Here is a 26,581-nt window from a genome sequence, read left to right on the forward strand (position 1 = left end):
AGGGAGGCGAGGGCAGACGAGGGGAAGCAGGAGCGGGTGGGGGACCGGAGTCCTGGAGCATGGAATGGTGCCTGCAGCAGCGGATGAGGCAGAAGTTACACGGGGCGGGCCATTCGGCAGCATCTTTGAGAGCCGGCAGGATGGGGGCCAGGCGCATGCTCTTGTTGCTCTGAGTGGTCCTGCGTGGACAGGACAGGGCCCACCACGCCAAGGCCACACACTGGTCCACAAGGTAACTGTAGGTGGCAAGGAAGAGTGACTTCAAGCTGCACCAGGCGCAGATATTGTAATGTACCCTTTGCAGCAGGGTAGCTTAACTCTAACGTAATTCCCAGATCCACCAGAAGTAACCCTTCTCTTATAATAAACTAGAGGCCCGGTGCACAATCAGGGCCAGGGAGAGACCACGGGAGGGCTTTAGGGCGTGACTTGCCCAGTCTCAATCGGCCAGACCCTAGCACCAAGCTAACCTACCGGTCGGAGCATCTATCCCCCCCTGCCCCCGGCGGTCAGTGCGCATCATAGCTACGGGTCGAACGGTGGCTTAGGCTTTTACATACAGAGATAGAACATGTGTTCCCTAGACCAGAGGACTGTCCACCGTGAGCCCCTCCTGTCCTGCTCTGATTGGCTGGGACCATGCACATCCTGCTGCGCACAGCAGATAAACGAGGACTCAGGCAGTGCCCTCTGCCCGTGAGCCAGACAGGCGACAGCTTCCGGTCCACGCTAGGAGCATGTGGCCTCCACAGTGCATGGGGCCGTGGAACCCCCTGACCCCGCTGCCAGTGCAGGTTCTTCCTGGCAGCGCCAGAGGGCCCACCTCGCTGCCCCAGAGGTCCCTGTCCTTGCTGCCTCCCCGCACGCACCACGTGACCTCCCAGGTCAGGGAAGCAGGGGAGAGCGCCTTCCTGGCCAGGCCCTTGCAGACCCACCGCGACCCTGACCCCGTGCCCTCCCCGCAGACTGCGTGGAGAAGTGGTGCCACGAGCGCTTCCTGAACTGCGCCGCCCTGAGGATGGCGGGCGCCGTCCGCGCCGAGCTCGTGGACATCGTCCGGCGGATCGAGCTGCCCTACGCAGAGCCCGCGTTCGGCTCCCAGGAGAACACGCTGAACATCAAGAAGGCCCTGCTGTCCGGCTTCTTCATGCAGGTGAGGACGGCCGCCTCCACGGGCCCTGACCCCCGGGGCAGGCGCTCCCTCTCGGTGATCCCTTCACACTGAGGTTCACTTTAAAACACAACAAAAGCCCTGATGCGACTTCGTATTTAAATACCCTTCCCTCAGGCATGAAGGGCTCAGCCAGAACACACAGCTGTCCAAAGGGCAGGGGAGGGGCAGACCGGGCTCTGAGCTGTTGGCGAACCCGCTCACATTTAGGGGTGAATAACGCCCAGCAAAGAGAGAAGCGCCTCCTTCGCTCACCGGGAGGCTCTTAGAGGGCGTCAGAGACGTGGGTCTGACATCCCCTCCCCACCCTAACGCGGCCCCCTGGAGGCCCGACATCTCAGCTCGGAGGTCCTCGTCCCTGCGGGAGGTTAGGTCCTGGCGTCACCGGGTCCTGAGAACTAGACGAGCGAGGCCAGGAGGGGTGCCGCACTTGCTGTTCGAGAGCAGCCTTACTCACGAGCAGACATCACCCACTGCAGCGCCCCTGCCTGTCCTACTTCGTTATCTGAAATAGGACGCATGGGTGGAACTCTGGTCCTAAGGCTCCCGAGGAAGAGACCCTTTGGGGCTTAAACCAAGCGCGTGCGTGCTGCCCTCCACAGTAACGGTCTCTCTGACCACGCCGCCTCTAGATCGCCCGGGACGTGGATGGGTCGGGCAACTACCTGATGCTGACGCACAAGCAGGTGGCGCAGCTGCACCCGCTGTCCAGCTACTCGCTCGGCAGGAAGACGCCTGAGTGGGTCCTCTTCCACAAGTTCAGCATCTGCGAGAACAACTACATCAGGATCACGTCCGAGACCTCCCCGGAGCTGTGCGTCCCAGGGAGAGGGGTTCCTACGCCTTAGGCTCCGGTAGAGGTTTCTACTTAGCGATCCCTGCAGACAGGCCCTGCCTGAGGCCGCAGCACAGAGGCTCCGTTACAAACACAAAGCAGCAGGCCTGTGACCAGGAGCCGGCAGGGGCAGGCCTTGAGGAATAAGCTCAGCCTCTCTCAGCAGATGAGCCCCTGAGCCTGAGCTGGGGGGTGGGGGCCTGAGGATAGGCAGCGGCCAGCGCGGTGGGGCTGATGGTTTATGCCGAGTGCAGTACTGAAAGCAGCTGGAGATTAAGAAGGGTGGCATCTCATGGACCTAAAGATCCCTCTGGCTGCCAAGTGGACGGGTGTGGAGGGGCAGTGGGGAGAAGGGACTGGCCTCTCGGAGGCTGGCACAGTGCCGGGTCTGTTCTGAAGGTCCCTCCACCACGTGGGCAGAGTGATGCTCTGGCAGGAACCAAGGGAAAGCGACAGCTGTCCACTCAGCTGGACATGGGGTGGTTTCATTAGGAAGAGGGAGAGGCAAAGGCCCCCCTCTTACCACCCAGAGTTCTCCATCAGATCTGATCCTTCGCACTGGATGGCTCTGAGGGGAAGTACAGAGTCCCTGGTGGTCAGAGTGGTGGCCTAACACTGGCGAGCCAGCGGCCCTAGAAATGCTAGGGGGTTGGTTCTGTAAAAACAACAGCGGGCTGAGGCTCGGAGGAGCCCACGTTACATGCCAGCCTATGGATTCTGCAGGCGGGGAAGGGCTCGGGCACGCTCGCTCTCTCCCACCAATAACACTATTTCTTAACACAGGTTTGTGCAGCTGGCGCCCCAGTACTACTTCAGCAACCTGCCCCCCAGCGAGAGCAAGGACATCCTGCAGCAAGCCATGGACCGCCTGGCCCCCGCCCCCGCCACGAAAGGGGAGCAGACGCCCTGCGAGAAGTGCCCTGAAACTACTGAACAAAGGTGCGCCCTGCAGTGACGCCTCAGAAGCTCCCAGAGCGCCACGCGCCGTGAACGCCCCGTCGGTCTGCGGGGCCGGCGCCGGCCAGCGACTCACGGGAGGACAGCCTCTGAGCCACACAGGAGTCTTGAAACAAACTCATACTTTGTATATTATTTAAAAATAAAACATAGACGTTTTTATTGAGTTCTTTCAATAACTGCTCCATGTTTTTCTTCTTATGGGGAAGGTTTTTAATCAAACGTTCATAATTTGACCAAAAATTTTTTAAACACTATTTTGTAAATGTGTCACAGACACAGGCGACAGAACCCTACTTTGTGTAGAGAAGCTAAAGTAAATAAAGTCTCGAGTTTTTCAGTAAAACTCCACTGGGTTTTCTGGTGATTTTACAAACGCAGCACGCCCTCTCGGCGGGAAGCGGCTACACAGACAGATGCTCCTCCAGCGCCGCCATGATCTCGCCCATCCTGTCACACGGGACCAGCATGACGGTGCGCAGGGGCTTCATCGGGACGTCGTCGAAGGCCCACCTGCCGCCCAGACACGAGTCGCTCTCCTCCTGCACTGAGTAGCTGAACGTCAGGACGGCCTTCTGAACCACACAAACACCGTGAATAAGCAACACGCACTCCATCGGCAGCAAATACTGTTTGACACGTTTCCGTAGGAACGGGGGCTGAAGGAAGCCCGAAGGGACACTTGGCAGAAGGCACCTCCAGGAAGTGAGCCAGCAGCAGGTGACACTGAGCTACTGCCCACTTACACTCTGTCTGCCACTCTCAAGTCACTCCTAGTCACAACCTGTGACAGAGGGACAGTAACAGGCACAACACTGGACATCTAACAAGAAGACGCTGCAAATGCAGCCTTCCCACCGCCCCAGCTCCTCCTCCGCAGAGCTGTGGACGAAGGTAAGCTTGCAGAACCAGCTGTGTTCAAACCCAACCGCACCCTGAGATGCAGGGGTAGCCTCAAAATTTCATTCCCACTGTCTCCTTCCTGAAAAGGCCCAGCGCTGCCAGTGTTGACTGGGAGTCTCCAGAGAAATACGCGGCGGCGGCCACCCCAGGAGAGGGCCCTCCTTGGAGGCTCACTTCTGGGGAGGGCTGCACGGGGAGGGTATTCTCGCTGGCTGGCCATCACGCACCAGCTACCTTTACAGGAAGGGAAGTGCCAGAAACCCACTAACATCCAGGACGAGGGGCAGAGCGGCCCGGGAGCCAGACGGGAGGGCAGGGGTCCACCCGACGGGCTGGGACCTCAGCTGATGGCTGTCCCTCAGACTCAATGTCCACCTTGAACCCAGGCTCATCCTTCCTCCCGGAGGGGTTGGGAGCCGCAGCTCTCGCAGCACATCATCAGCCTGATCACTACCAGCAGGTTCATGACTGTCTCCTCCCACACTCGTCACCAACAGTGGGGCGGGGCGGTGGCGGCCTGTGAGAACCTAGTGCGCCAGGCCCTGTGAGCGGCGAGCAGCTGGGGACAGGGAGGAAAACAGAGCGGCCGCACTCGAGGGACTGACACAAAATGGCAGAGTCCTGCCTTCTTGTCGAGAAAACCCCTGCACGCCGGGGAGGCCTGGCTCTCGAACCTCATTCGTTCCGGAAGGCTGTTCAGGAAGCGACTTGTTTGAAAACCAAATCAGCAAAAGTAAAAAAACATAAAAACATTCCCAGCACAACTTCCTGATGTTAACAAGGTGAGGTTTAGCAGTAAACAGACGCGCTCACTCTCTCGTCACCTGAGAGACGCACACTGATCACATCAGCATGGAAGGGCTGCTGGTTGAGAACCGAAGTTTTGTTCAATAACTGAGACATTTTTATGTGAACAACTTGAGAACCGAATTGAGAACCGGAGGTTCCATCTAAACAAATACGTGGAACAAGACCGTCTTACCTCGTAGAAAAATTCCTCCTCTGCGTTCGCAAACATTAGCTCATCGTTCTTTTGGCTGCTCTGCTTTTTGGAATTGCCTTTTCCTGCTTCCGCAAACGTCTTGCTGATCAGAAGGTAGAAGTGACACTTCCCACACGGCTTGTTGGTCTTGTGTGCCTCCGCCAGTTCCTTCCTACAAGACACACACAGGTCTGCTGCCGGCCGGTGACACCAGCCCAGCCACACCCAGGCCCTGGGAAGGCAGGGGGGCCGGGCAGGGAGGCCGGGCAGGGCTCCTGCTGGGACTCGGCTCCCTGCGCAGACGCAGGTCTGACACTTGCCCAGCAGTGAGCTTCAGCTCCGCCGTCTGCACTTCCCATTGTCCTAACAGGGCTTTTCCCAAAGAACAGGGTGACGGATCTCAGATTCCTCAGCATCCCTGCACAAGTTAAAAACACTAAGAACCTGGAGATTTAAAACAGCAAACGTGGAATTGAAACACACAAAGGCACACGGCCACGCCCAATGCCATGGGAGCACGTGACTGCTCCAGTCTCCAACCGCGAGTCCAGGACTCATTTCTCCCGCGCTGCCGAAAGCACACAGCAAAGCGCGGACACTAACTCTGCAGTCAGCGCAACAGCAAGGAAGCCTCCATTTCCTTCCTGAAAAGCAGGCATCATCCTGTGCATCCAGCAAACAAAACGTATGGAAACGCGGAACAGCCCACTCAGCTGCCTTTATAGGGGATCAGAAGGCGGCCACCCCCGGGAAATCAGATAAGCTTGAGCTCCAGCTGATCAGGAAAAGACAACACAAACAAAACCCTCCAGGAGTTGGTGGGGGGGGGGGGGGGGGCGTAATCCATAAAGGAAAACGGGGAAAAAGTTTCCAGCCTCCAGTTATATTCGCACATTCCCACTAAGGAAACCAGGAGTGCTGAGACCTCGGGAACACGGGCTGGGAGGGGAGGGGGCCTGTCCGCGTTCTCGTCCCCCTCTATTAAAGCACAGGCAATACCGATTCTTAGCTCTTCTTACATGTAAGATGTTCTGGTAAACTTAAAACTGCGTTTAAAAACAAAACCCCGAGAAGCCAGAAATACGGTATGAAGACTATGGTTTCCTTAGTCAGAAAACATTCCAGTGAAATGTAGAAATTTTACTCAGTTTTTGTTACTGTTGTAATTATTCAGTATTTTTCATGGTAATCTACCAGGGAAGGTGAAAAGCTGGTCAAATAGGAGTGAAAAGTCTACATGAGACTCACCTACTTTAACACCACTGAACTCTTTAAGGTTACGGACTCGTCAGAATAGCTTTAGTGATTGAAACTGAAAAGCCGATAGTGAGGACCGTGTGCAGCTCGCGGACAAGTGCCCCCCGCCCACACCCTGCTGCCCAGCCCCCCGTCCTGTGTCTGACCCCGGGGAAGCCTGCCGGCGGGCGCTTACTGGAGCTGCCGGTGCATGGGCAGCGCGATCTGCGCGGGCACGTTGATGAACCGCTCGCTCAGGAGCAGCCCCACGGGCCGGGCGGGGTCGTTGAAGAGCTTGTCCAGCTGCTCCACCACGCTCTTCTCACAGCTCTTCGCGCAGCCGCTCAGGGTCAGCTCCTTAATCTGCTCCGCACACTGGGTCCCCTGAAAGCAGAGAGCGGCCCTCACTCAGGCCACCGCTGCCGGCAGAACCTGACGAGCACCAGCTCCTCACAGGGAGGCAGCTGTCACAGCCTCTAGAGCAGCCGTCCTGTGCTGACTGCTGTGTGCCTCTCAGGGTAGCTCTGCCTGGAAGGAACCACCACCCATGACCGTGGTGAGAGGGCCCTGGAGGAGCTAGTCCACCTCGGAGATGGCGGAGGGCACTGCAAGCCCATGGAACTCCAGAGTGCACCTGCGCCTTGTGAGGAGGGGAGGCGGCTGGTCTTTACTTTCCACTGGAATCGTCAGTGAGCAGGAAAGAGCGATGAGCGCAAACCCCGTGACCGTCAGTGTCAGCAGCGCCCTCCCCTTCAGGGAGCAGCCCAGCCCATCACAGAGCAGCTGCAGGGGCAGCTCCAGCCGCGTGTCAACCCGGCCAGGCGGGGACTCTACACACAGGAGGGAGGACTTGAACTGGGAGCACACCAGTCAAAACAAAACACCTCCACGCGGCCGGAGTGGCTCGGGGTTTGAATGTCGACCCAGGAACCAGGAGGTCACGGTTTGATTCCCGGTCAGGGCACAGGCCCGGGTGGTGGGCTCGATCCCCAGTGTGGGGTCTGCAGGAGGCAGCCGATCCATGATTCTCTCTCATTATTGATGTTTCTATCTCTCCCTCTCCCTACCTCTCTGAATAAAAATATATTTTTTTAAAAACACAAAAAAATACCTTCACTTGAAAACAGGTTACGTGAGACTTCACAAGTGCACACGCCCTTACAACAACCGTCACCGCCTGACAGAAACACTTCACGTGTGTCACACAAGCCGTCTGGCCTAAGGGTGACCACACAGGCGCCCCCAGGGACCCACCTTTCGTTCAGTTAAATTGAGAAGACTTATGAAACCAAAAATCTCATCTTCGTCCACATCGTCATCACTATCTTCTGAAACATCCGTTTGCTATTTTAAAAAGAAAAGGAGTTTTAATTTACACTTGGTTGGGAAGAAATAGGATACCAAGCCTGAAATCTAGGCCTTGTTACTCTGTTTAAACACAAACTGTTTTATCACTGTCACCCAGAAAAGCATCCTGGGTAACGGCGGTGTGGCCCCGTGCGCAGCCCTGTGCCTCCCTTGATTACGTGCCTTTCCTCACATTCTGCGTGACCTCTCCTGCCCTAACTTATACGAGTTTTCTTTACTAGATTCTCAACATGTTACAAGTCCAGAACAGCGAAGGCCTCATGAAATAAACTGTTCAGTCCGTCTTCTGAACGATTTGGCAGGAGCCGGCCCTGCTCGTCTCTCCGTGGGTCCACACGCCTCACCAAGTCCTGTGCTGCCGAGCGCGGGCCAGCCCTGGCTCCTAGAAGGTGACTGATGCCCGAGGGCCGCCTATTCTCAGGCAGAGACAAAGAGGCGAGAACAAAAATGGCAAATCCAGAAAACAGCTAAGGATGAAGAGCTTGGCTCCCACGGAACCTCCTGGCTGAGCTGCATCACAGGTTACTCTCCAGGGCCGGCCTGCTCACCAGGTCCAGCCTGGAGCGTCCCGGCAGGAAATGCAGTCGAACAGTGAGCTGGGCAAAGAGCTGGGAACAGGACCGTACCACCTGACAGCTCCACACGGAGCGCCGGCCACGGGCCACGGGCCACAGGCCACAGCTCTAACACCTTACACTCAGCTACTCACTCCGTCCACCTCCCGCCCTACGAGGTGGCGCACGCATCATCCGTGTGCAGACTGACAGCGGTATAGAAGGTCTTGTAAGACTGTGCCTTGCACAGAGGGCCACAAGGACATCGCCCATCCCTCCTCATCTGACAGTGACCCAGACACTCCTCCCATCAAGAGGTGGGGGTCTCTGCGCCCTCCCCTGGGACCCGTGTGGGACTTCCTGTTACTGAAAACGCCCAAGTCTCCAGCTGCTGCTCAACAGCGCATTTGCATTATTACAGGCAAATCAAACTCGAAATGTACAAGTCCAAACGCGGGTTCCCCTCCTAACCTATTGTCCTCCATGTCGCTGTCCTGGTTGCTTGAACCAGACCCTCGGAGGCATGCCTGACTCCTTTTCCCTCCGCCTCAGCCCACCATATTTCATCTCCCAAATGCCTTCTGAATCAGCCCAGTCCTCGCCCTCTCCACCGCCATTACCCGCACTGCGGCACTTACTAACCCAGTTTCCTTGCTCCGATCCGACGGAGCGTCCAGCCGCTGGCGATACATCAGGAGGGGCTTCCCAGGATCAAGAACCCACTGAGTCAGAATGAGCGCAGCTGCCTGCTTACCTTAATCACACTCCCGATGTGGTTCTGCTGAATTAAGAGATTCGTCAGTTCTGCAGTGTTGACAGGTGCCTTGAGGAAAAGCTAAGAGAAAAACAATAATTTAAATTAAAGTCAGTGTGCGACATCTAAAATTACTTCTAATTTCCATATTCAAGTAAAAACCATGACATTCCAATGATTTGACCAGGAAGGTGACTAGGGCACTAACGGCTCTACTGGGAGCGGGAGCCGTTTCCATGGACAAAGGAAAATGTAGAAGCAGCAGATGCTGCCAGGATACGACTTCTACGTGAGAATTCCTCTCCTGAGAAAGCTGGGCTGTGACGCAGGAAAGACAGAACAGTGGCCCAAGGAATTAGCAGATGAAAGTGTTGCAGGAGGAAGAACAGTCAACTATGTTCATGGAGGAAGGGGCTGGGAGCAGACGCACAGAGAGAAGTTCTTCCTTCTGGGCCGGGGGAGGGAGGAGGGGAGGGAATTCTAAAGCAGAGCGGAGCATGCCGACAGAGCTGGTGGTGACGGGCCGGGATTTTCTTAGAAGAGCAAATTAACGCATAAGGAGTAAAAAGCAATACCTGCTGCAGTAATTTCTTAATCCCGTCATAATCGTTGTCTGAGATGGAATAAGCTTCAAAGTCAATATTCACTTCCTGTAAATAACACACAAAACAGATCACACAGAACGCTCCAGATGGCAGGCATCGCGCCCCACTGCAGCTTTTCTCCTCCCGGGGCCTCCATGCTTCCTGGCTCTCACTCTAGCTACCGAACATGCCAGGAAAAGGTTACATAAACAGCCGTAACTGTCCAGCCGACAAGACGGGCGAACATTATCAACGCTGCATCCGCACAAATTACAAAACCCCTCATACCACCTCCTCACTGGACACAAAAGCCCGGGAAGAACATACACTCGGCCAGGTTTCCAGTTGGAAAGCCAGCCCGGGGTGAGCCGCAGGCGCACAGGAGAGCTCACCTGCCTGCAAGAAGGGGGAGCAACCAACAGGCTCACTTCACCAGCCCTGCACTGCCTGGGCCTGGGTTCCGCCCCCGGGCCTGAGGCTCTGCTTCCTTCACTTGGCAAACAGGTGCCGCCTGGTCCCACCGCTTCCCAAGCACTGTGCCGGGCTCAGATGGAAAGGGGAGGACTGAAGGGCCCTGCCTTCAGAAAGTAGGCGGACATACAGACATTGAGGAAACACTCAAGTCAGCGCACAGCGGCACCTACTCGGGCTTTAAGACCCGGCGCACGGTGTTGTGGCAGCTTGGAAACGGGTCAGGGCCGGAAAGGCGTCCCTTAGAGAAGCGACATGTGAGATCTGAGCTGGGAACCGAGGACGGGAGAGTCCCTGGCCCGGGGAACAGCACCTGCGGGGGCTCCGGGGCAGGAGTACAGGGACTAACAGGTGTGTAGCTGGGTCCCTGATCTGCATTTGCAAAACCACCACGACACGAGCTAGGAGGTGACGCGACTGAAATGTCCCACAAACAAGTGAAGGGAAGGATCACTTCACACCACAAACAACACCTGAGGTGCTTGCAAACGCTGCCCAGGATCGACCCTGGGGCACCCGGTAAGTGACGCACTGACCAGGGGCTCCGGTGAAAAGTGCACTTGCACGCACTTCCGGTGGTGCCAGTGCTGGGTGAGGGTCTGGGCTGGCGGAGGCCGCAGAGGAAAAGCAAATTGACACGTGCCATCCGTGCTGACGTGCACGAGTTTAAGCACCGGGGCTGCTGCCTCACCCCAAGGTCCTTGCAGAGCCTTGGACCCCGGCTCGGAAGTCAGCTCGGCCGGATGATGTGATCAGCAAACTAAACCAAATAGCCAACTCTCATGACTCGGGTCTGGATGTCGTCCTTTAAAATATTAAACAAACTCCTGTCCGGCTGGCCTTTGTGGCTGAGCATCCACCTAGGAACCTGGGGGTCACGGCTGGATTCCCGGCCAGAGCACAGGCCCGGGATGCGGGCTCCATCCCCAGTGGGGGGCGTGCGGGAGGCGGCCGATCCATGGTTCTCTCTCATCATGGACGTTTCTCTCCACCTTGCTCTCCGAAACCAAGGACACAAGTATAGACCTTTTTAAAAATGACGTCCCTGAAAGCCAGCGCTGTGTCGGGTTTTCCTCTGGGGAGAAGGGGGAGACCCGGCCGGGTGTAACTTTTGAGAGTCACGCTGCGGCTGCGGCGCGAGGAGACCGAATGGAACCGGAGTGAGCCCTTTGCGCCCGCAGCCCCTCGGGGGCAGGGGAGTCGCTGCGCCCAGCGCCTCGCACACTCATCGGCCGTGGCAGCCAGAAAGCACGCTCCCAGCTGGAAGCCCAACTGGGGTCGCGGGTGCTGCTCACCTCGTCCACGACCTCGTCGTCTTCATCCTCTTCCTCGTCGCTGTCTTCGTCGTCGTCGTCCTGGTCCTCCACTTCCTCGTCCTCTTCTTCCTCGTGGCACGGGACCGGGTCGCCGAGCGTCTGTGGGGTCCCCCCGTCCACAGCGCGCCGCTTGGGCCGGGACGCCATGCTGCCGCGCTCACTGCGCCTGCGCAACCGCCGCCCTGACGTCCTTACGCCCTTCCGGACCCACCCACCCCTCCAGGCCGAGGGGGTGAGAAACCATGTAGAACCTCAGCGCTGAGTCGGCCACAACCCCAGCGTCCCTGCGGGATTCTACGGCCATGATGCATGAGGGTCAGGTCCGGTTCTGGGTCCTGTCTTGCCCTTTCCATCCTCCCTCCACCTCCCTTACCCGCCCCCCAAGGCTCGCCCCCCCCTTGGCTCAATGGTTCGGCCCATCCCTGCGGCTGCGCCCCGGAGGCCTGGGTGTCGTTGCGCATGCGCGAGCTCCAGCTGTGAGCGCCGCGGGGCAGCAGGTGGTGGTACCCGGGCCTGGCGCGGGCCGTCGCCATGGCAGCGCGGGCCACGTGGTGAGGGGTCCGCCCACCGCTGGTCGCTCCGGTATCTCACAGCCTCAGGTTGGGATCGCGAGACCCCGCCCGCCTGGGCGACTTCCTAGGGCCGGCGCCGGGCTGCACAGGGCCCCAGCTCCTACCTTTCGGGCCTCACCAGCCCGGCGAGGTAGGTGTCGCCGCCCACCGTACGGACGAGGACACAGGCCTCCGGACCTGTGGGGGCCCGTCCACCCGGGGTCCACCCACCCGGGACCCACCCACCCGGGCACTAGCGAGTGCAGGACTAGTCGGGAGCGGAACCGAGGCCGCCGCAGGCCTGAGTGTGGGCCGTGGCCTGGGGCAGTGACGGACTCCAATGGAAGGGCCCCGGGTCGTGCAGGTCCCCACGCCAGGCCCAGCCCGACCGCGCGGGCGTCCCCCAGCACAGGGGTGGCTGGGCCTCGCCAGGCACCGAATGCCTGCCCCTAGCGGACCCTCCTTAAGCCCATTTCCTGACCTGAAAGTTTGCTGAAAAGCAGGGGTGGGCCGGCAGTGCTTCAGGGCCAGTAGGGAAATCCGAATTGCAGACCAGAGCCTGTTTGGGGAGGACAGAGTGGCGGGCACTGGGACCAGCTCGGTGTCCCTGAGGCTGCAGCCACGTGGGAAGGGCCCAGTGCGGTCAGATTTTTACATGTTAAGAGAACCTGGAATTCTGGATGTTTCTTTTTATGATGGGGTTGCCTGATTGCAGAGCCTATGCCTTTATGGTGTGTGTGTTTTAATTGAGCTCAGAGAGGGAGAGAGGAATAGAAATACCAATGATGGGAGAATCATTGATCGGTGCCTCCTGCACGCCCCCCTACTGGAGGTCGAGCCGCAACCTGAGCGTGTGCCCTGATCAGGAATTGAACTGTGACCTTGACTCTCAACCACTGAGCCAAACCTGCCTGGGGAGTGAATTCTGGATTTTTACAAGAAATACCTTGAGCCCTAACCGGTTTGGCTCAGTGGTGAGAGCGTCGGCCTGCGGACTAAGGGGTCCCGGGTTCGATTCCGGTCAAGGGCATGTACCTTGGTTGCTGGCACATCCCCAGTGGGAGGCATGCAGGAGGCAGCTGATCGATGTTTCTCTCTCATCGATGTTTCTAACTCTCTATCCCTCTCCCTTCCTCTCTGTAAAAAATCAATAAAATATATTTAAAAAAAAAAAAAAAGAAATACCTTGAGTTTTACAACCTTAAAATATTTAAATAAAATTCATTGACCAGCTAGGTTTACCCCCCAGGCTAGCAGTTCGCAGCCCATTGTAAAGACAATTAGAAAGGAAGTCAGTCATTAGAGATGACATCCGTTTCTTTTCTTTTTTTTTCTTTGTAAAATGAGGAGAGTGGGCTGGGTGCATGTGATTCTAAATATGTACTCAGCTGCCCTAGCAGTGAGGGCCCGACAGCAGCAATAATGAGAACTTAATTTCATGCTCATTTGCTTACTCAGTTGCTTAGATACAAAGCAGTCCATTTTGAGCTGTGTGCCATGTATATCTCAATAACGAAGGGCCCGGCCGTGTGGCTAAGTGGTTAAGCGTTGACCTATGAACCAGGAGGTCACCGTCTGGTTCGGTCAGGGCCCATGCCCGGTTGCGGGCTTGATTCCCAGTGTGGGGTGTGCAGGAGGCAGCCAGTCAATGATTCTCATCATAGAGGTTTCTATCTCTCCCTCCCTCTCTGAAATCAATGCAAGCATGTGTTAAATAATAAAGGAATACCAGACGAGCATCGTTATGTTAATCTTGGCACACATTTGTGAGTACTGCCTTAGTGGTTATTCTTAGATGTGAAATTACAGAAAGGACAGGAAGTACATAAGGCTTTAAATATGTAGCGACAAATTGTGTTCTAGGTTGTTAGAAAACTTTTGAAAGATTACTTCATGATACTGACAACATTTATAAAACATCATTTAAGAAGTAGAGAAGTTGCCCGGCTGGTGTGGCTCAGTGAGTGAGCATTAACCTATGAACCAAGAAGTCATGGTTCAATTCCCGGTCAGGGCACATGCACGCCCAGGTTGCAGGCTCCATCCCCAGTAGCGGGCATGTAGGAGGAAGCCAATCAATGATTCTCTCTTATTGATGTTTATCTCTCTCTCTCTTCCTCTCTGAAATCAATAAAAATATGTTAAAAATGTAGAAAAGTCAAAATTATTTCCTAAGGAGCTTACAAGCAAACAATTTAGTATATTTTGAAATGGAAGTAAGTACTCATTTCCTTCCAATATGAGACTCCCATTTCTCTACGTATTGATACAACCCAGAATTTGCACTTCCCCCCCTGAGCCTTACGTGTGGCTGGGACGCTGGCTCTCCCCTGGGCTGTCATCTGCCTTCCGAGCACTATCAAGTGCCAGCAGCTGTCCCTAGGCCTTATCAGTGACAGGGTCTCCGCAGGAACCAGCCCGTTCACGCTGAGTCAGTGCGCGGGGCCACCTTCCCCCCTGCCCCGTCCACCCACGTGGCCCAGGAGGAGTCTGAGGTCTGATTAAGGCCCGTGTCCCCGCTCTGTCACAGCGCCCTGTACGGCCCGCCAGGCAGTGATGAAGGTTCTTTTGCTGAAGGACGCTAAGGAGGAGGGTGGCCAGGACCCGTACGTCAGGGTAAGTGCCCGAGGCGCCGGGCCCCGGAAACAGCGCTCACCCGTGAAGTGGGGGGGGGGGGGGCCGGAACTGAGACGTGACCCAGAGCCCTTGCCCTCCTTCAGGCAGCCTGGCCAACCCAGAACCTGTTCTTCCGTCTGCAGGAGTTAGGGTTGCACGGACTGGAAGCCACTTTGATCCCTGTTTTGTCATTTGAGTTTCTGTCCCTTCCCACTTTCTGGGAGAAGGTAAGGTCTGCTGGTGTCAGCACCGTGATGGCCACATGCGACACGTTTGGTTTCTGTAGAATCCGTGCCTGCCCCAGCCCAGGGCTTTCTTCCTTCCCTCATTTTACTGCCCAACTTCTAAAGTGGGCGGCACCCCATCAGCTCCAGATCCGGCCCCAGATTGGCTGTGGGTCACCTGAGCCTCCACCAGTTCCCCGCCCTGACCTGGAGGCGGCGGGAGAGGAGGTGGGGAGGGCGCTGCTCGCAGTTCAGACCTGCCCTCTGACCCCACCCCTGACCTCTGCAGGCGGCCTGTAGGTAACCCCACCCCTGACCTCTGCAGGCGGCCTGTAGGTAACCCCACCCCTGACCTCTGCAGGCGGCCTCTAGGTAACCCCACCCCTGACCTCTGCAGGCGGCCTCTAGGTAACCCCACCCCCCCCCACCTCTGCAGGGCGTGTAGGCGCTCCTTTCCCTGCAGTGAGGGAGGCCCAGCGGGCAGCTTGGCCCAGGCCTCTGGCACACGAGAGGCAGTGCTGAGGCTCCAGACCAGGACCTGTCCCCGCAGCCTCGGCTCTGCCGCACGGGCAGGAGGGACCCACACTGCCCAGTCCAGTGAGGCCAGAGGTTTCAGGTTAAAGGCGCAGTGCCTCCAGCACCAGGCCCACCCTCCTGTCCTTCGCACCCAACCCGCCCCTCGCTCTCAGAAGAGCCTTCCTGGTTCCTCGTTCCGTTTGAGCTGAATATCCGGTGTTCGTTGAACTCAGCGGATATCGAGTGGCACCTGCCACGCTCCGTGCCCAGGGTTGCGGGCGAGGCCCCGTTGGCTTGCTTTTCCACAGCCAGCTTTAAAAGGGAACAAGAGACTTCACCATTGAGGTCATTTCTAGGACCTCAGCTCAGAAAAGCCTCCAGCTTCTGCAGCAGGCTCTCCTTCACCACCAGCCCGTCTGCCCGTGAGGGAGGGGTTCTGGCTGGGCAGGCAGCACGCCACGTCTCAGCCTCTCCCGCAGCCTCTCCCGCCTCTGAGTTTAACCTGAGGGGTGAGAACAGCCCTATCTCCCAGGCACTTTCACAGACTCCGTGCAGGGGTGTACACAGCAGCCCAGAGTCTGCTCCGAGGAAAGGGGCAGCAGGTTGTATTCCGTTGTCTTTGAAAGTCAGGGCTTCAGCCTGGACACCACCCCAGTACATAGTCCAGTTTTATTACAGATACAGGTCGAGTCTGCCTCCGGCCTGCACCCCCTGCCCAGGCAGGGTCCCAGTGCCCCGCTCTGGTCGTCACACCCACACCCTACGTAGCACCTGCTGTCTCTCCCCTTGACTCTGAGCCACTTGAGGGAGATGCTGCAAATAATGAATTCACTTAGAACAGGGCCAGGCACACACACCCAGCTCTCAGTAAGTGCTGCGTGGCGGGTGGGTGGACGGATAAATGGATGGATAGATGGACGGATGGATGGACAGAACGGATTAGTTTGCCCACCACTCGTGTGAGCATTTGGAATTCCGGCTAATGTGGAGCTCATCACAAAGTGCCTTTGGGTTCGGTGTGCAGCTGTCACGTCCGGAAGGCTACGGAGGGCTCATTTTCACCAGCCCCAGGGCAGTGGAAGCGGTGGAGCTGAGCCTGGAGCAGGACGGGAAAAGCGAAGGTGAGGGCAGGATTCCTCCCGTTGGCGATACTGGATTCCAGAAATCAGGTTTGAACACTGCAGTGATTCTTAGCTCTAAGGTATTTAGGTACCGAGTTATTTCATGTTTGTGTAGCCTTTGGAGGGAGCAGAAAATGGCCTCTGTAAGCGATTCTTGCTTTCCCACACAGGACACATCCACCCCTTAGCCTTCGGACCGAGCCGCCACCTTGGTCTGTCCGATGGAACACCTTCGCGCTAACGTTTATGGAGTGCCTACTGTATACCAGGCTCCATCACTTTGCAGTCATCATCTCCTCTAACCTAGGGGCACACACCCTGTGGTCCTTGTTTCACAGATGACAAGACTGAGGCTTGGCAAGAGTGGGCACTAGTCCAAGGCCATGAGCCAGTCAGCCAGGCCTGGCCGTCATAGTGATGAGTGGAGGCAGCAGGGTGGTGCTTACCCGAAGGGCTTGCAGTGAGGTGGGCCTGGGCTCAGGGGGTCATTCCGACCTTGGTGAGTCCCTGACCTCACTGAGCCTGTTTCCTTGTTGTAAAGTGGCCCAAGATACCTGCCTCCGTGGCCCCTCCCTTGCACTGGAGCGAGCTAGGGCCTGGGCGGGCGACCCTGCAGATATGAACAGCGTAAGGCGGGGGGGCTGCTCTTTAGGTTCGTGTATTACTAGGTTGCCTTGCTCCCAAGGTTTAGGATGAACAGGCGCCTGGGGCAGCAGACCTCATGGCCTCTGGTCTTTGCGACACACGTGTAATTTCATGTTTTCCAGTCTGGAAAAAGTCTCTGAGAGAAACATGGAACGCTAAGCCGGTGTATGTGGTTGGAAATGCCACGGCTTCTCTAGGTAAGCAATCGGGGCAAAAATAAACACCAAAACCGTGACTGTGATGTTGTGATTCATAATACAGGGTGTCCCCCAATACGCACTTCACAGCTGAAACGTATTTAATAAACTCCGCCTTTGTGACTTCAGTGTGCATGCACATGTTTCGGGACACCCTGGCATTTAGTCTTCGTCCCTGCTCCTGCATGGAGCTCCCAGAACTTGATGTTTCCAGGCGATGAACAGAGAGGTGTCTGGTTATTCATAACAAGCCCCCGGCACCTCCGCCCGAGTTCATGATTCACTTTAATGCGCTGACTTCTGGGAGGCCCTCAAGCTGGGGCAGGCTGTTGCCGGGGAACCAGCCCCGGGGTTAGAGCAGGAACTTTCAGCTCCTGGGCCTCCGCACCAGCTCCGGGGAGAAGCGCGGGGCTGGGTTGAGCCGACCCGTGCAGGAGGCTCAGGTGGCTCCTGCAGCCGGGTGCGCAGGGAGAAGCACACAGACGCCCTGTGGTGCCAGCGGGGTGGGGGTGGGGGGGCGCTGTGCTGTGCGGACCTGCGTCCCCGTTGAAGGTCTCAAGGTTCTGGGTGCACTAAGCCCGCCCGTCCGGACCCAACCGAGGCCGGCACCGCAGCACAGGCAGGGCCTGGTTCCTAGACGGAGTCACAGCGACCTGTGACTTCTCCTGGGCTCAGCGCTGGTCATGATGTAAATGAAAGGCTGGCGTGTTGACCTTAGAGCAGCAGCTTGGCATTCGCCAGGCTCGTGTGAGCACCTCCTTTCTCAGAGACGGTCCACATTCCTCGCTGACCCCACCGCCCAGGCCCAGCCCTCCTCACCCTCCTCAGCGGGGTGACCAGTGCTCCGCCCAGGATGGGCTGTAGCAGCAGGAGGCTCACGAAAGTGGGGGACGAAGCCCTCCCCCTAAATCACCTGCAGGCCGACAGCTGGTCAGCACCTCCCTCCCTCCCGCCACGTCAGCCCCCACCTTCCAGGAGGGGCTGGCTCGCTGCCTCCCAGGATGAGGCCTCTCCACTGTCCACAGATCCTAAAGGCTCCCACCTGACCCAAGACCACCTCCCTCTGGAGCGCACGGAGGGGAGAGGGGAGAGGGCCGGCAGCTTGCTTCCATCGCCTGCAGCCGTAAAGGAGCCCCATCTGCTGTCTCCCCCCACGGACACGCTCAGTGGGGCTCAGAGAAGTTGGAGCGTCACCCAGAGCCACAGGCCCAGGAAGCCTGGGGCCAGGACCGGCACCTCCATCAGAGCAGCCTGGCCCCCTCCGCCAGGCCGGCCCCGGGGAGTCTGTGTGGAGCACACACCTTGGTGTTTGCTCGTTAAGGGCAGCCTGGGAGCAGAGGGACTCGCAGCCACGGGACGTGTCTGCTGTTTTCCAGTGAGGAAACTTGGCCTGGAGGCCGAAGGAGAAAGCAGTGGGAACGCCGAGAAGCTCGCGGAATGGATCTGTTCCAGTGAGTAGGAGAGGCCCCAAGTGTGGGTCTCGGAACCGCCCCGTGGGGGGTGGGGGGCCCTGGGGCCTTCTCCGCAGGGTAAGCCACCCCTGGGCCCTTGTCTGCGCTTGAGAACCAGCCCACTCCGCTGCCCTGCACCAGGGACTAGAGGCAACGCGAACTCGGCACAGAGCATTCGGGGCTGGGCTGGGCTGGGCTGAGGCGGGTGTGTCCACAGGGGAGCCGCCTGCACTGCCTCTGCTGTTCCCCTGTGGAGCCCTCAAGGGAGAAGTGCTGCCGCAGATGCTCAAGGACAAAGGTATCAGCGAGCTCTTCCCCTTGCGTCTCGGGGTCGCGAGAGCCTTCCGGGGTGGCCGTGGTCAGGGCTGCAGAGGCTGCAGAGGCTGCAGGGACCGGGCCCGCGGGGCGTGAGGCGCGTGCGGCCACTGCGTGTCACAGGAGGAGGTGGAGGCGACCTGGGCAGGGTTCGCACGGAGAGGACATCCAGGATGACCCACGAGGGCGGGCGCGTCCTGCAGCTCACCCTCCAGGCTCGCTCCCCTCCGTCCTGGCTCCGGGCTCACTGTCCGGAACCAGCCGTGCCCTGGAGCCTCTAACCCAGACAGGAATCCCGCGGTGCTGGCAGATGTCACCTGCACGCCTTCTCCTGTCACAGCGGGTCTGGGCCGGGGGGCGTCACCACGGCGTGGAGTGTGACCTTCAGGGTGAGACCGAACGGACAGCATCAGGGTGCGAGCCAGGGAGGCACAGCCTCTGCATCCGGCTCTGGCCTGTGAAATGGGTAGAACACAGCCCGCCTCCGAGCTGCCTGAGCGTCTGTGAGTAGCACGGCCCTTGCCTCCGAAGCAGCCGAGACCTGTAATGATAACATCACCCCCATCGTCCCAGCTGGGCAGCTGTCCACACAGCACAGTCCCCGGGGCGATCGCAGGCCTGTAGCCTTCACCTTCCGGATCCACGGGCGAGACCAGCTCTCGCCATGTTAGCGGCTGTCTCTGAACACGGCCCGGGGCCCTGGCAGAGTTCGAGGCAACAGGACCAGCAGGGTGTTGGCCTTTGGAACAAGAACAGGAGAAACAGCGTGGCCCCGGGCGCCCTGGAGGCCACGTATGAACCAGAGGCCTGGCACGCCTGTTTCTTGCTTGGGTTTGGGGTGAAAGGGTGAGCGTCGCTGCTGGTGCTGAGACTCTTGGCTCCTCCTGAGAGGTGTTCTGTCCCGTTCATTTCTGAGCCTGATGCCCAGTGGCCGCCCTGCCTGGGGTCTGTGACTGACACGCTGTCACTTCTAGGCCTCCTCCTCCCTGCAGACCCGGGGGGTGTTGAGTCCCCGAATGAAACGGGAACATGAGACCCCCTCGGAACCTAGTCCATCCGTCTACAGCGGGTCCCTGGGGCCCCTGGGGGGCAGTGGCTCATCCAGGAGCACGTGGCCTGGGAGGCCAAGCTGGGATGCCCATGGGCTCCTGACTCATGGCCCCTCCCAGGGCAATAGCTCTGTTTCCTGGTTTTGATCGTGTCCAGAGATTCCCATGGAAAGCATCATTGTCTATCGGAAGATCCCCCACCCGGGAATCCAAGTGAACCTGGACAGCTACTACTCCAAGCAGGTGGGCGCCGTTTCCAGGGGGGCTCAGGCAGGCGGGCGCCGTGGTGGAGGCAGGGGGCGCCGTTCCAGGGGGGCTCGGGCAGGCGGGCGCAGTGGTGGAGGCGGAGGTGAGGTGTGGCCTCAGCGTGGTTCCCCTCCCAGCCGAGGCCTCGTGGAGGCTTCCTCCCTGTCTGTGAGCTGGGAATAGACCGTGTGGTGGCTTCACGGGGCTAAACAGCACCTGAGGCCTGGAAGCCTGAGACGGGGCCTGAGGATGCTCATAGCGGGGCCTAGGAGCTGTCGGGAGAGGCTGGGAGTCTGGGTGGACTTGGCAGCCGGGCTGCTGCAGGCTTCCGCGGGGCAGTGAGAGGGGTGGACGTTTTCCAGCCCAGGTTCAGTAGACGCTTGCAGGTGGACGTGCTGTTGGCCTCCCCAGCACAGGAGGCCGTGTGCCTGCTGTCTGCTCATTTCCGGAAGGAGGGGCTGTTGGCAGGGAGCAGGCTCCACTGCTGCCTGGCGTGCTCGGTGCCTGTGTCCTTGGCCAGGCAGACGGACCTGGGCCGCAGAGCCACCAGGAGCTGCGCCAGCCTCTCGATCGCACCCCCTCTCTAAACCCCCCTCGTCTGAGTCCTCTCCACGGAGGAGCCGTGCCAGCACCAATCGGGGGCCCGCCGGCTGGGGGGCTGCCTGGGGCTTGGGGGTCCTTGGAGTCGAGCTGGGGGGCTTTCTCCCTCAGCACCAGCAAGGCACTGCTCTGGTCCTCCGCAGGGCACCCCGGCCAGCATCGCCTTTTTCAGCCCCTCTGGCCTCACGTACGGCCTCGAGCACATTCGGGAGCTCTCTGGAAGCAGCATCGAGCAAATCAAGGTGAGGCACTCGGTGCTTTTGGTCTTTCCAGATTTAAGCTTTTTTTACGAACCATCCTGAGTTTCCACGGAGAGTGAAGCCCTCCCGACCTGGCGGACCCCCTGGGAGGCCGGGCTGTAGGACCCCAGCCCCGCTCCGAGCTCGCAGCGCCCCCTCCTGGCTGGGCTCTGGGACAGCTCTCGGGCCTCTGAGCCCAGTTCCGCACTCGGCTCCGCTGTTGGCATCCGACCCCCTCTTCCATCTAAACACCTTGAGATGAGCTGCTCTAGGCGCTCACCCCCGTCTCCTGTCTTTCACTGGAAAGGACGGGCATTTCCCCTTCCAGGGACCAGACTGTTGGCGTCCACAGGTCCTCGCAGCCTCGTGGGCCTGTCCTGGGGCGGGGCGGGGCGGGGCTGGAACTAGCTGGGCCTGAGGGGAGGCTGGGGGGTGACCCGAGCTAGAGGACGGACGTCAGCACTGCCGGCCTCCTGACCTCCCGAGTGAGGATGGAGGCCTTTCCCCTTTCAGCGCCCGTGTCCCCGCACACCTGGGAAGGGGGGGGGGGGGGCCTCAGGGTCCCAGGTGGAGGGAGTAACCCTCTTGTTCCAGGGCCCTGGTCTGACTGCCCCACTTCCCAGGGGTCCAGCCACCATCCCGCACAGTCTGTTCCGAGTTCCCCCGCCCCCGCCCAGGGCCTCGAGGCTGTGCCAAGGGGTGGTCCCCTGCTGAGACCTTTTTGCTACCCAGCAGGATCGTGCAGCCGGTGGGGAGGCCGTGATGACATGCACAGGGGAAGGCATTTGGCTGCTATAAAGCCGGGGTCCAGTCGGGGAGTATTGTCATTTATAAGCTCTCACATGCCGAGCACTGAGCCCCTCTCTCTCCTCTGCAGTTCGCAGCCATCGGCCCCACCACCGCGCGCGCCCTGGCCGCCCAGGGCCTGCCCGTGAGCTGCACTGCGGAGAGCCCCACACCACAAGCCCTGGCCGCAGGCATCCGGACGGTGCTCCAGCCTCACAGCAGCTGAGGCGGCCAGCCCGGCCTTCCTGTGGGCCAAGGACAACGGGCGCTGCCTGCAGGGGGTGAGGATCCACCCTCCAGCGCCTCCTGGAACCACCCGAGCACCAGCAATCAGGAGGGGACCTGGGCTGGTGGCCGGCCCGTGCACGTCACTTTCCTCCACCAAGGCCCCTCGGACCCTCACCCAGCGCGTGCCGGCTCGCAGGCCCCATCAGAGCGCTTCCTCCAGCGGCAGGAAGAAGTCCCAGGAACCACACTGGCCCCCGTGGGACTGGGCGGGGTGGCTGTGCAGCTTCCAGGGCAGGTGGTGTCTGGGGGAGGACGGATGTGCCCACGTCTGAACCAACACGCCTGTGTGAGTGAAGGCTGCTGTGTGTGAAGCATCTGTTCATCCTACAAAAAGGGCCTCAGTGCCGCCCTGGGAGCGGGAAATGTAAGTCAGACACAGAGCCTTCCTTCAAAAGCGGAAGCGCAGCCTAGTCCGCCAGGCAGGGGCCCCACCCGCCTCCGTTTCCTGGAATCAGATGTAAGGGCTGGAGCTCCAGCAGCCCTTTGGGGCCTGGGTGACCTTGAGAAAGGAGGCTCAGTACGGCAAGGGCACACGTGGATGCTAACTAGCCTGCCCTGGACTTCCTGAATAGAAGAGAAATGTGAACTCCTGCTTTGTTTAAACCACTCTTGTTTTGAGGTTTTCTGTTATAATCAAATCCCAGCCACAGGATGGAACCTGGCTGGTTGTGAGTGACTCAGGCCCACGCGGTCAGGGGCGGGCTGCTTTCTACCAGGAGAGATGCAGGTTCTGTAGGTTTGGGGTCTCGGGCGGAGGGTGGGAAAGAAAGTGAAGCCCTCCATCCTGATGGTCAACAACTCACCTTGGTGAGCAGCCCAGTGACCGCGCATCTCTGAGGTTTTCCGTACAGAACAGAGCAGCCCCGGTGACCCAGCCACACCTCAGCTCTCTCACCGCTCTGACCCCCCGCCTGGGGGAGGGGGGACGGAAACAGCCGCAGAGCCAGCCTCCCAGGGGCCCCCTGCCCTGAGCTCCAGTCAGGAGAGGTGAGAGCGCCTGCTCCCGGGTGTCTCCACTGCAGCCAGAACAGCGGCTGCCCCAGAGCAGTCCGCGCTGGTAGCTACCTGATGAGCCGCGAGCAGCCCGCTCTGGTCAGTGAGCAAATGCTCTCGCTCGGGTGCTGCTCGGTCTGTTTCAAGGTTTACCTGGTGGAAAGGGTTACCCGACTAAGGTGACTTCGGGTCGCTGCCCGACACTCCGTATGGCTGGGCCTGTGCTGGGTGCCTGGGGACCGGGGACAGCACAGCTCCTGCCGCAGGGCCAACCACCTGGAAAGAACAGTCAGGAGGCAGCTGAGCTCGGCATGGACGTCTGTACTTCACAGGACAGCCCGTGGGGGACGCGGGGCCACCTCTCAGGACAGGCTCCGCAGCAGCGCACTCCGGGCTCCGTCCGTCCTGGGGGAGGCAGCCTCTCAGCTTCCGCACCCAGCCGCCTGCCCCTGCGGTGGATGCCGCTACCGTCACAGTTTCCTTCAGGGATAAAAAGCACCAGTTAGGCTCATGTCCAGCCTGTTTCTCACCGCCGACTCCCAGCTCGGGCAGGGGCGGCTGCCGGAGCCGCCTCTGGGGGACCCGAGCACGCGGCTGCCCCACGGCCTCAGGGCGGCCAGGGTGAGTCCCCGGAGGGGCAGCCCCCGAGGCTCCGGACAGCAGACAGCGCTGACCTGCCGCCCGCCCGCCGGGAACCTCACTGTGAGCTCAGCCCAGCCCCGAGGGGGGGCGGCCAGGATTCCATGCTCACCTGCCTCTGCCTTTAAGATATGTTTTTATTGACTTCGGAGAGGGCGAGGGATAGGGAGAGGGAGGGGAAGTTGACGCTCACCACTGAGCAGCCCGGCCTTTGCCTTTTGAAGCTTTCCCGCTGTCCCCGACTCACAGGGCGCGGCCCCAGGTGTCCCGTGCGAGAGTGTTCTCACGCTTACCCACGTCACTCACCTCAAGGCGCTGGCCAGCTTGCAGTAGAGACAGAGGAAGCAGCACATGAGGAACAACGAGGCGATCAGTAAGCCGCCGCCGATGGCGATCATGACCTCCACGTCCACCTTGTCGGCCAGGCCCTCAAAGTCGAACATGCTTCTGGGTAGAGACGTGCAGGGCAGTGACTGTGGGCCCCCTCACCTGCCCCCCGCCCCCAGCCAGGCACAGCCCAGGATGCTTCATGGAGGAAGCATGAACCCCACCCACAGGCCTACGCCTGTGAAACACAGACGGTCTCCCAGGGAGGCCCAGGGCCTCAGCCACACGGGGTAAAGGGTTTATTCGCGGATGAAAAGGGACTGAAATGCAGTCAGAAGGAAGGAAATCAGGACAGACGGTGGGAAGGGCTTTCTCTCCCTCTCGCGAGCAGTAACGTGCAGGTAGCGGCGAGTAACAAACAGGCCGCATGTGAGCAAATAGCTTCACTCCCAAATCCTGAAATGTGCTCCTTTTCAGAGTCAGAGGTGACCCCTCACTGTGCATCGGGCTTAAGCACCTTCCGTGGGAATAAGCAAGGGAATGTCTTTTTCCACAGTGCTATGTTGTGCACTGCTGAGAATGTGGAAACCTACTTTGTAAATAATACAGATGACAGGGAAAAAGATTTCAGTCCCCCCACTGGCACCTCGTCATGCCACCTCAGCGTTTAAGGCAGGAGTGGGCAAACTTTCTGACTCGAGGGCCCAATGGGTTCTTAAACTGGACTCAGAAGAAGGAGCTGCGGCCGTGTTTCCCGATGTTTCCATGTTAACGCTGCTGCTGGTGAAGGAGCGGAGGGGAGAGCAAGAGAACCCTCCGCTCTTTCGGCTCCGCGGGCGGATAGAACAGCCGAACGGGCCGGATCCGGCCCGCGGGCCGTAGTTTGGCCACGGCTGGTTTAAGGAGATTCTAGAAGCTTCCAACCAAACCCTCCCCCAGGCTCAGGGACGGCAAGTGTCCTGCACTGACCAGGAGCCAGTTTCTCCAGGAGCCCTTTCCCTCACTGTAGGGCACACAGCTTCCTCTGCCACTTTTCCTCCTAAATCCGACTGATTTCCTCAAAATCCAATTTACCTGGAACACGCGCTCTGGGTAATCAAACACTCTGAGCCCGGAAGCCAGTCCACGCAGAGGCTGGGCAGTGCTGGGGCGAAAGGCACCCCCAGAGACAAGCAGACCACCCGACTGGTAGGCACACGTCCCTGCGTCCGGCCGTCCGGACCCGCATGAGGCCAACTGCACGGGACAGCGAGAAAGAGGACACGTTAACTGGAGAACAGGGCCCTCGGTAGAGCCGCCTCCCACCTGATCCCGGCAGGGATCTGACGGCCGACACCAGCCCAGCTGCTGCAAGTGCTTCGACCTGTCTCTCAGGAGGGGTCCTCGGCCAGAGCACTCGGCCCCACGGCCCACCTGACTCAGACCCCTCAGGACACAGGCTGTGTGACATCAGCTCAGGAGCCGCTCTCCGGCCCAGGGTTCTCAGTTCCATTCCGCGGCCAGAGTTCCAGCCCAGCAGACAGAGCATCTAGGTAACGTTTTGAATAATTGTGTCCTAAGACTTGCACCTTTTGGGGGGTCTGTTTCCCCGGAGAAAACATTTAGGGTTTGTCTTCTAATTGAAACATGGTTTGAGATTTCAATTTAATAAAAAGGAAAGAAAACCCAGTGGCGTGGGAAATGAGCGGCGCCCTCACACCCAGATGGGCTGTTTTAGCCACTACACAGTGACAGTGTGCGGCCATCCGTGTCTCCCTCACACTGACGCTTCTCTCTCCCCTTCCTCTCTCTCTCTGAAATCGATAAAAATTAAAAATAAAAACAGCCCAGCAGGTGTGGCTCAGTGCTTGAGCGTCAACCTATGAACCAGGAGGACATGGTTCGATTCCAGGTCAGGGCACATGCCTGGGTGGCATGTTTGATCCCCAGTAGGGAGCGTGCTGGAAGCAGCCAATCCATGACTCTCATCACTGATGGTTTCTCTCTCTCCCTCTCTGAAAATCAATTAAATACACACACACACACACACACATACTAGAGGCCCAGTGCACAAAAATTTGTGCACTGGGTGGGGGGCGGGGTCCCTCAGCCCGGCCTACGCTCTCTCACAGTCCGGGAGCCCTTGGGGGATGTCCACCTGCCAGCTTAGGCCCACTCTTTGGGGGATCGACCCATGCTGGCAGTCAGACATCCCTCTGGCAGCCTGGGGGCCCTCGGGGATGTCCAACTGATGGGCTTAAGCCGCAGTCGGACAGCCTTAGCGCTGCCGCGGAGGTGGGAGAGGCTCCCACCACTGCCACTGGGCTCACAGACATCAGCCTGGCTTGTGGCTGAGTGGAGCTGCCTCCGTGGGAGCGCACTGACCACCAGAGGGCAGCTCCTGCATTGAGCATCTGCCTCCTGGTGGTCAGTGCACATCATAGTGACCGGTTGTTCCTGGTCATTCCAAGTTAGGGTCAATTTGCTTATTACCCTTATATTATATAGGATATCCATCTTCAGGTGAGGATTAGAAAAAAATCCCTGAACCCGTAGAACAGACCCCATGTTGCCATTACCTGGGATGATAAACACCGATCTTCATGAACACAGGAAGATGCATGTGCTGTTCCATTGAGTTTAAATAAAGTAGAGAATACGTGACATG

At 58.8% G+C, this 26,581-nt stretch overlaps 3 protein-coding genes across 12 annotated transcripts in view; 2 read left to right on the plus strand and 1 right to left on the minus strand.

Annotated features, from left to right (window-relative positions):
* DHX32 (DEAH-box helicase 32 (putative)) overlaps nt 1–3,129 on the plus strand; it is a 20,710-nt gene extending 17,581 nt beyond the window's left edge. Inside the window, exons 10-12 of the mRNA XM_081104754.1 lie at nt 966–1,153; nt 1,804–1,985; nt 2,790–3,129. Coding sequence (XP_080960880.1) covers nt 966–1,153; nt 1,804–1,985; nt 2,790–2,961 — 542 coding nt within the window. The 3' untranslated portion in view covers nt 2,962–3,129. The remainder of the gene's footprint in view (nt 1–965; nt 1,154–1,803; nt 1,986–2,789) is intronic.
* Nucleotides 3,088–11,305, minus strand: BCCIP (BRCA2 and CDKN1A interacting protein). Its single transcript, XM_081104755.1, has 7 exons — nt 11,111–11,305; nt 9,336–9,410; nt 8,761–8,841; nt 7,339–7,428; nt 6,281–6,468; nt 4,849–5,020; nt 3,088–3,538 (listed from the first exon to the last, which is right to left on the minus strand). The coding sequence occupies exons 1-7, from the start codon at nt 11,276–11,278 to the stop codon at nt 3,368–3,370; spliced, it is 945 nt and encodes a 314-aa protein (XP_080960881.1). The 5' UTR covers nt 11,279–11,305; the 3' UTR covers nt 3,088–3,367.
* Nucleotides 11,306–11,574: 269 nt separating this feature from the next.
* On the plus strand, nt 11,575–22,578 carry UROS (uroporphyrinogen III synthase). Of its 10 annotated transcripts, none has more exons than XM_081104762.1 (10): nt 11,575–11,833; nt 14,213–14,298; nt 14,403–14,525; nt 16,063–16,159; nt 16,927–17,001; nt 18,378–18,452; nt 18,670–18,750; nt 19,974–20,059; nt 20,774–20,904; nt 21,779–22,578. In XM_081104762.1, the coding sequence occupies exons 2-10, from the start codon at nt 14,239–14,241 to the stop codon at nt 21,834–21,836; spliced, it is 786 nt and encodes a 261-aa protein (XP_080960888.1). In that variant the 5' UTR covers nt 11,575–11,833; nt 14,213–14,238; the 3' UTR covers nt 21,837–22,578. The 10 variants fall into 10 exon arrangements, with proteins under 10 accessions (XP_080960888.1, XP_080960886.1, XP_080960890.1 ...); XM_081104760.1 differs by having other exon boundaries at nt 20,806–20,904; XM_081104764.1 differs by having other exon boundaries at nt 11,593–11,833; nt 14,442–14,525.
* The last annotated feature ends 4,003 nt before the right edge of the window (nt 22,579–26,581 follow it).

The sequence above is a fragment of the Myotis nattereri genome (assembly GCF_964212035.1).
Source record: "Myotis nattereri genome assembly, chromosome: 13".
Classification (NCBI taxonomy): domain Eukaryota; kingdom Metazoa; phylum Chordata; class Mammalia; order Chiroptera; family Vespertilionidae; genus Myotis; species Myotis nattereri.

Excerpts from the sequence above, each read along its gene's own strand:
- UROS (XM_081104756.1), top strand. The coding sequence starts at position 14,239 with ATGAAGGTTCTTTTGCTGAAGGACGCTAAGGAGGAGGGTGGCCAGGAC. Across the intron at positions 17,002-18,377 it reads AAATGCCACGGCTTCTCTAG|TGAGGAAACTTGGCCTGGAG; the intron begins GTAAGCAATCGG and ends GCTGTTTTCCAG. Across the intron at positions 20,905-21,778 it reads GCAGCATCGAGCAAATCAAG|TTCGCAGCCATCGGCCCCAC; the intron begins GTGAGGCACTCG and ends TCTCCTCTGCAG.
- BCCIP (XM_081104755.1), bottom strand. The coding sequence starts at position 11,278 with ATGGCGTCCCGGCCCAAGCGGCGCGCTGTGGACGGGGGGACCCCACAG. Across the intron at positions 9,411-11,110 it reads ACGACGAGGTCGTGGACGAG|GAAGTGAATATTGACTTTGA; the intron begins GTGAGCAGCACC and ends TGTTATTTACAG. Across the intron at positions 5,021-6,280 it reads CCCATGCACCGGCAGCTCCA|GAAGGAACTGGCGGAGGCAC; the intron begins GTAAGCGCCCGC and ends TGTGTCTTGTAG.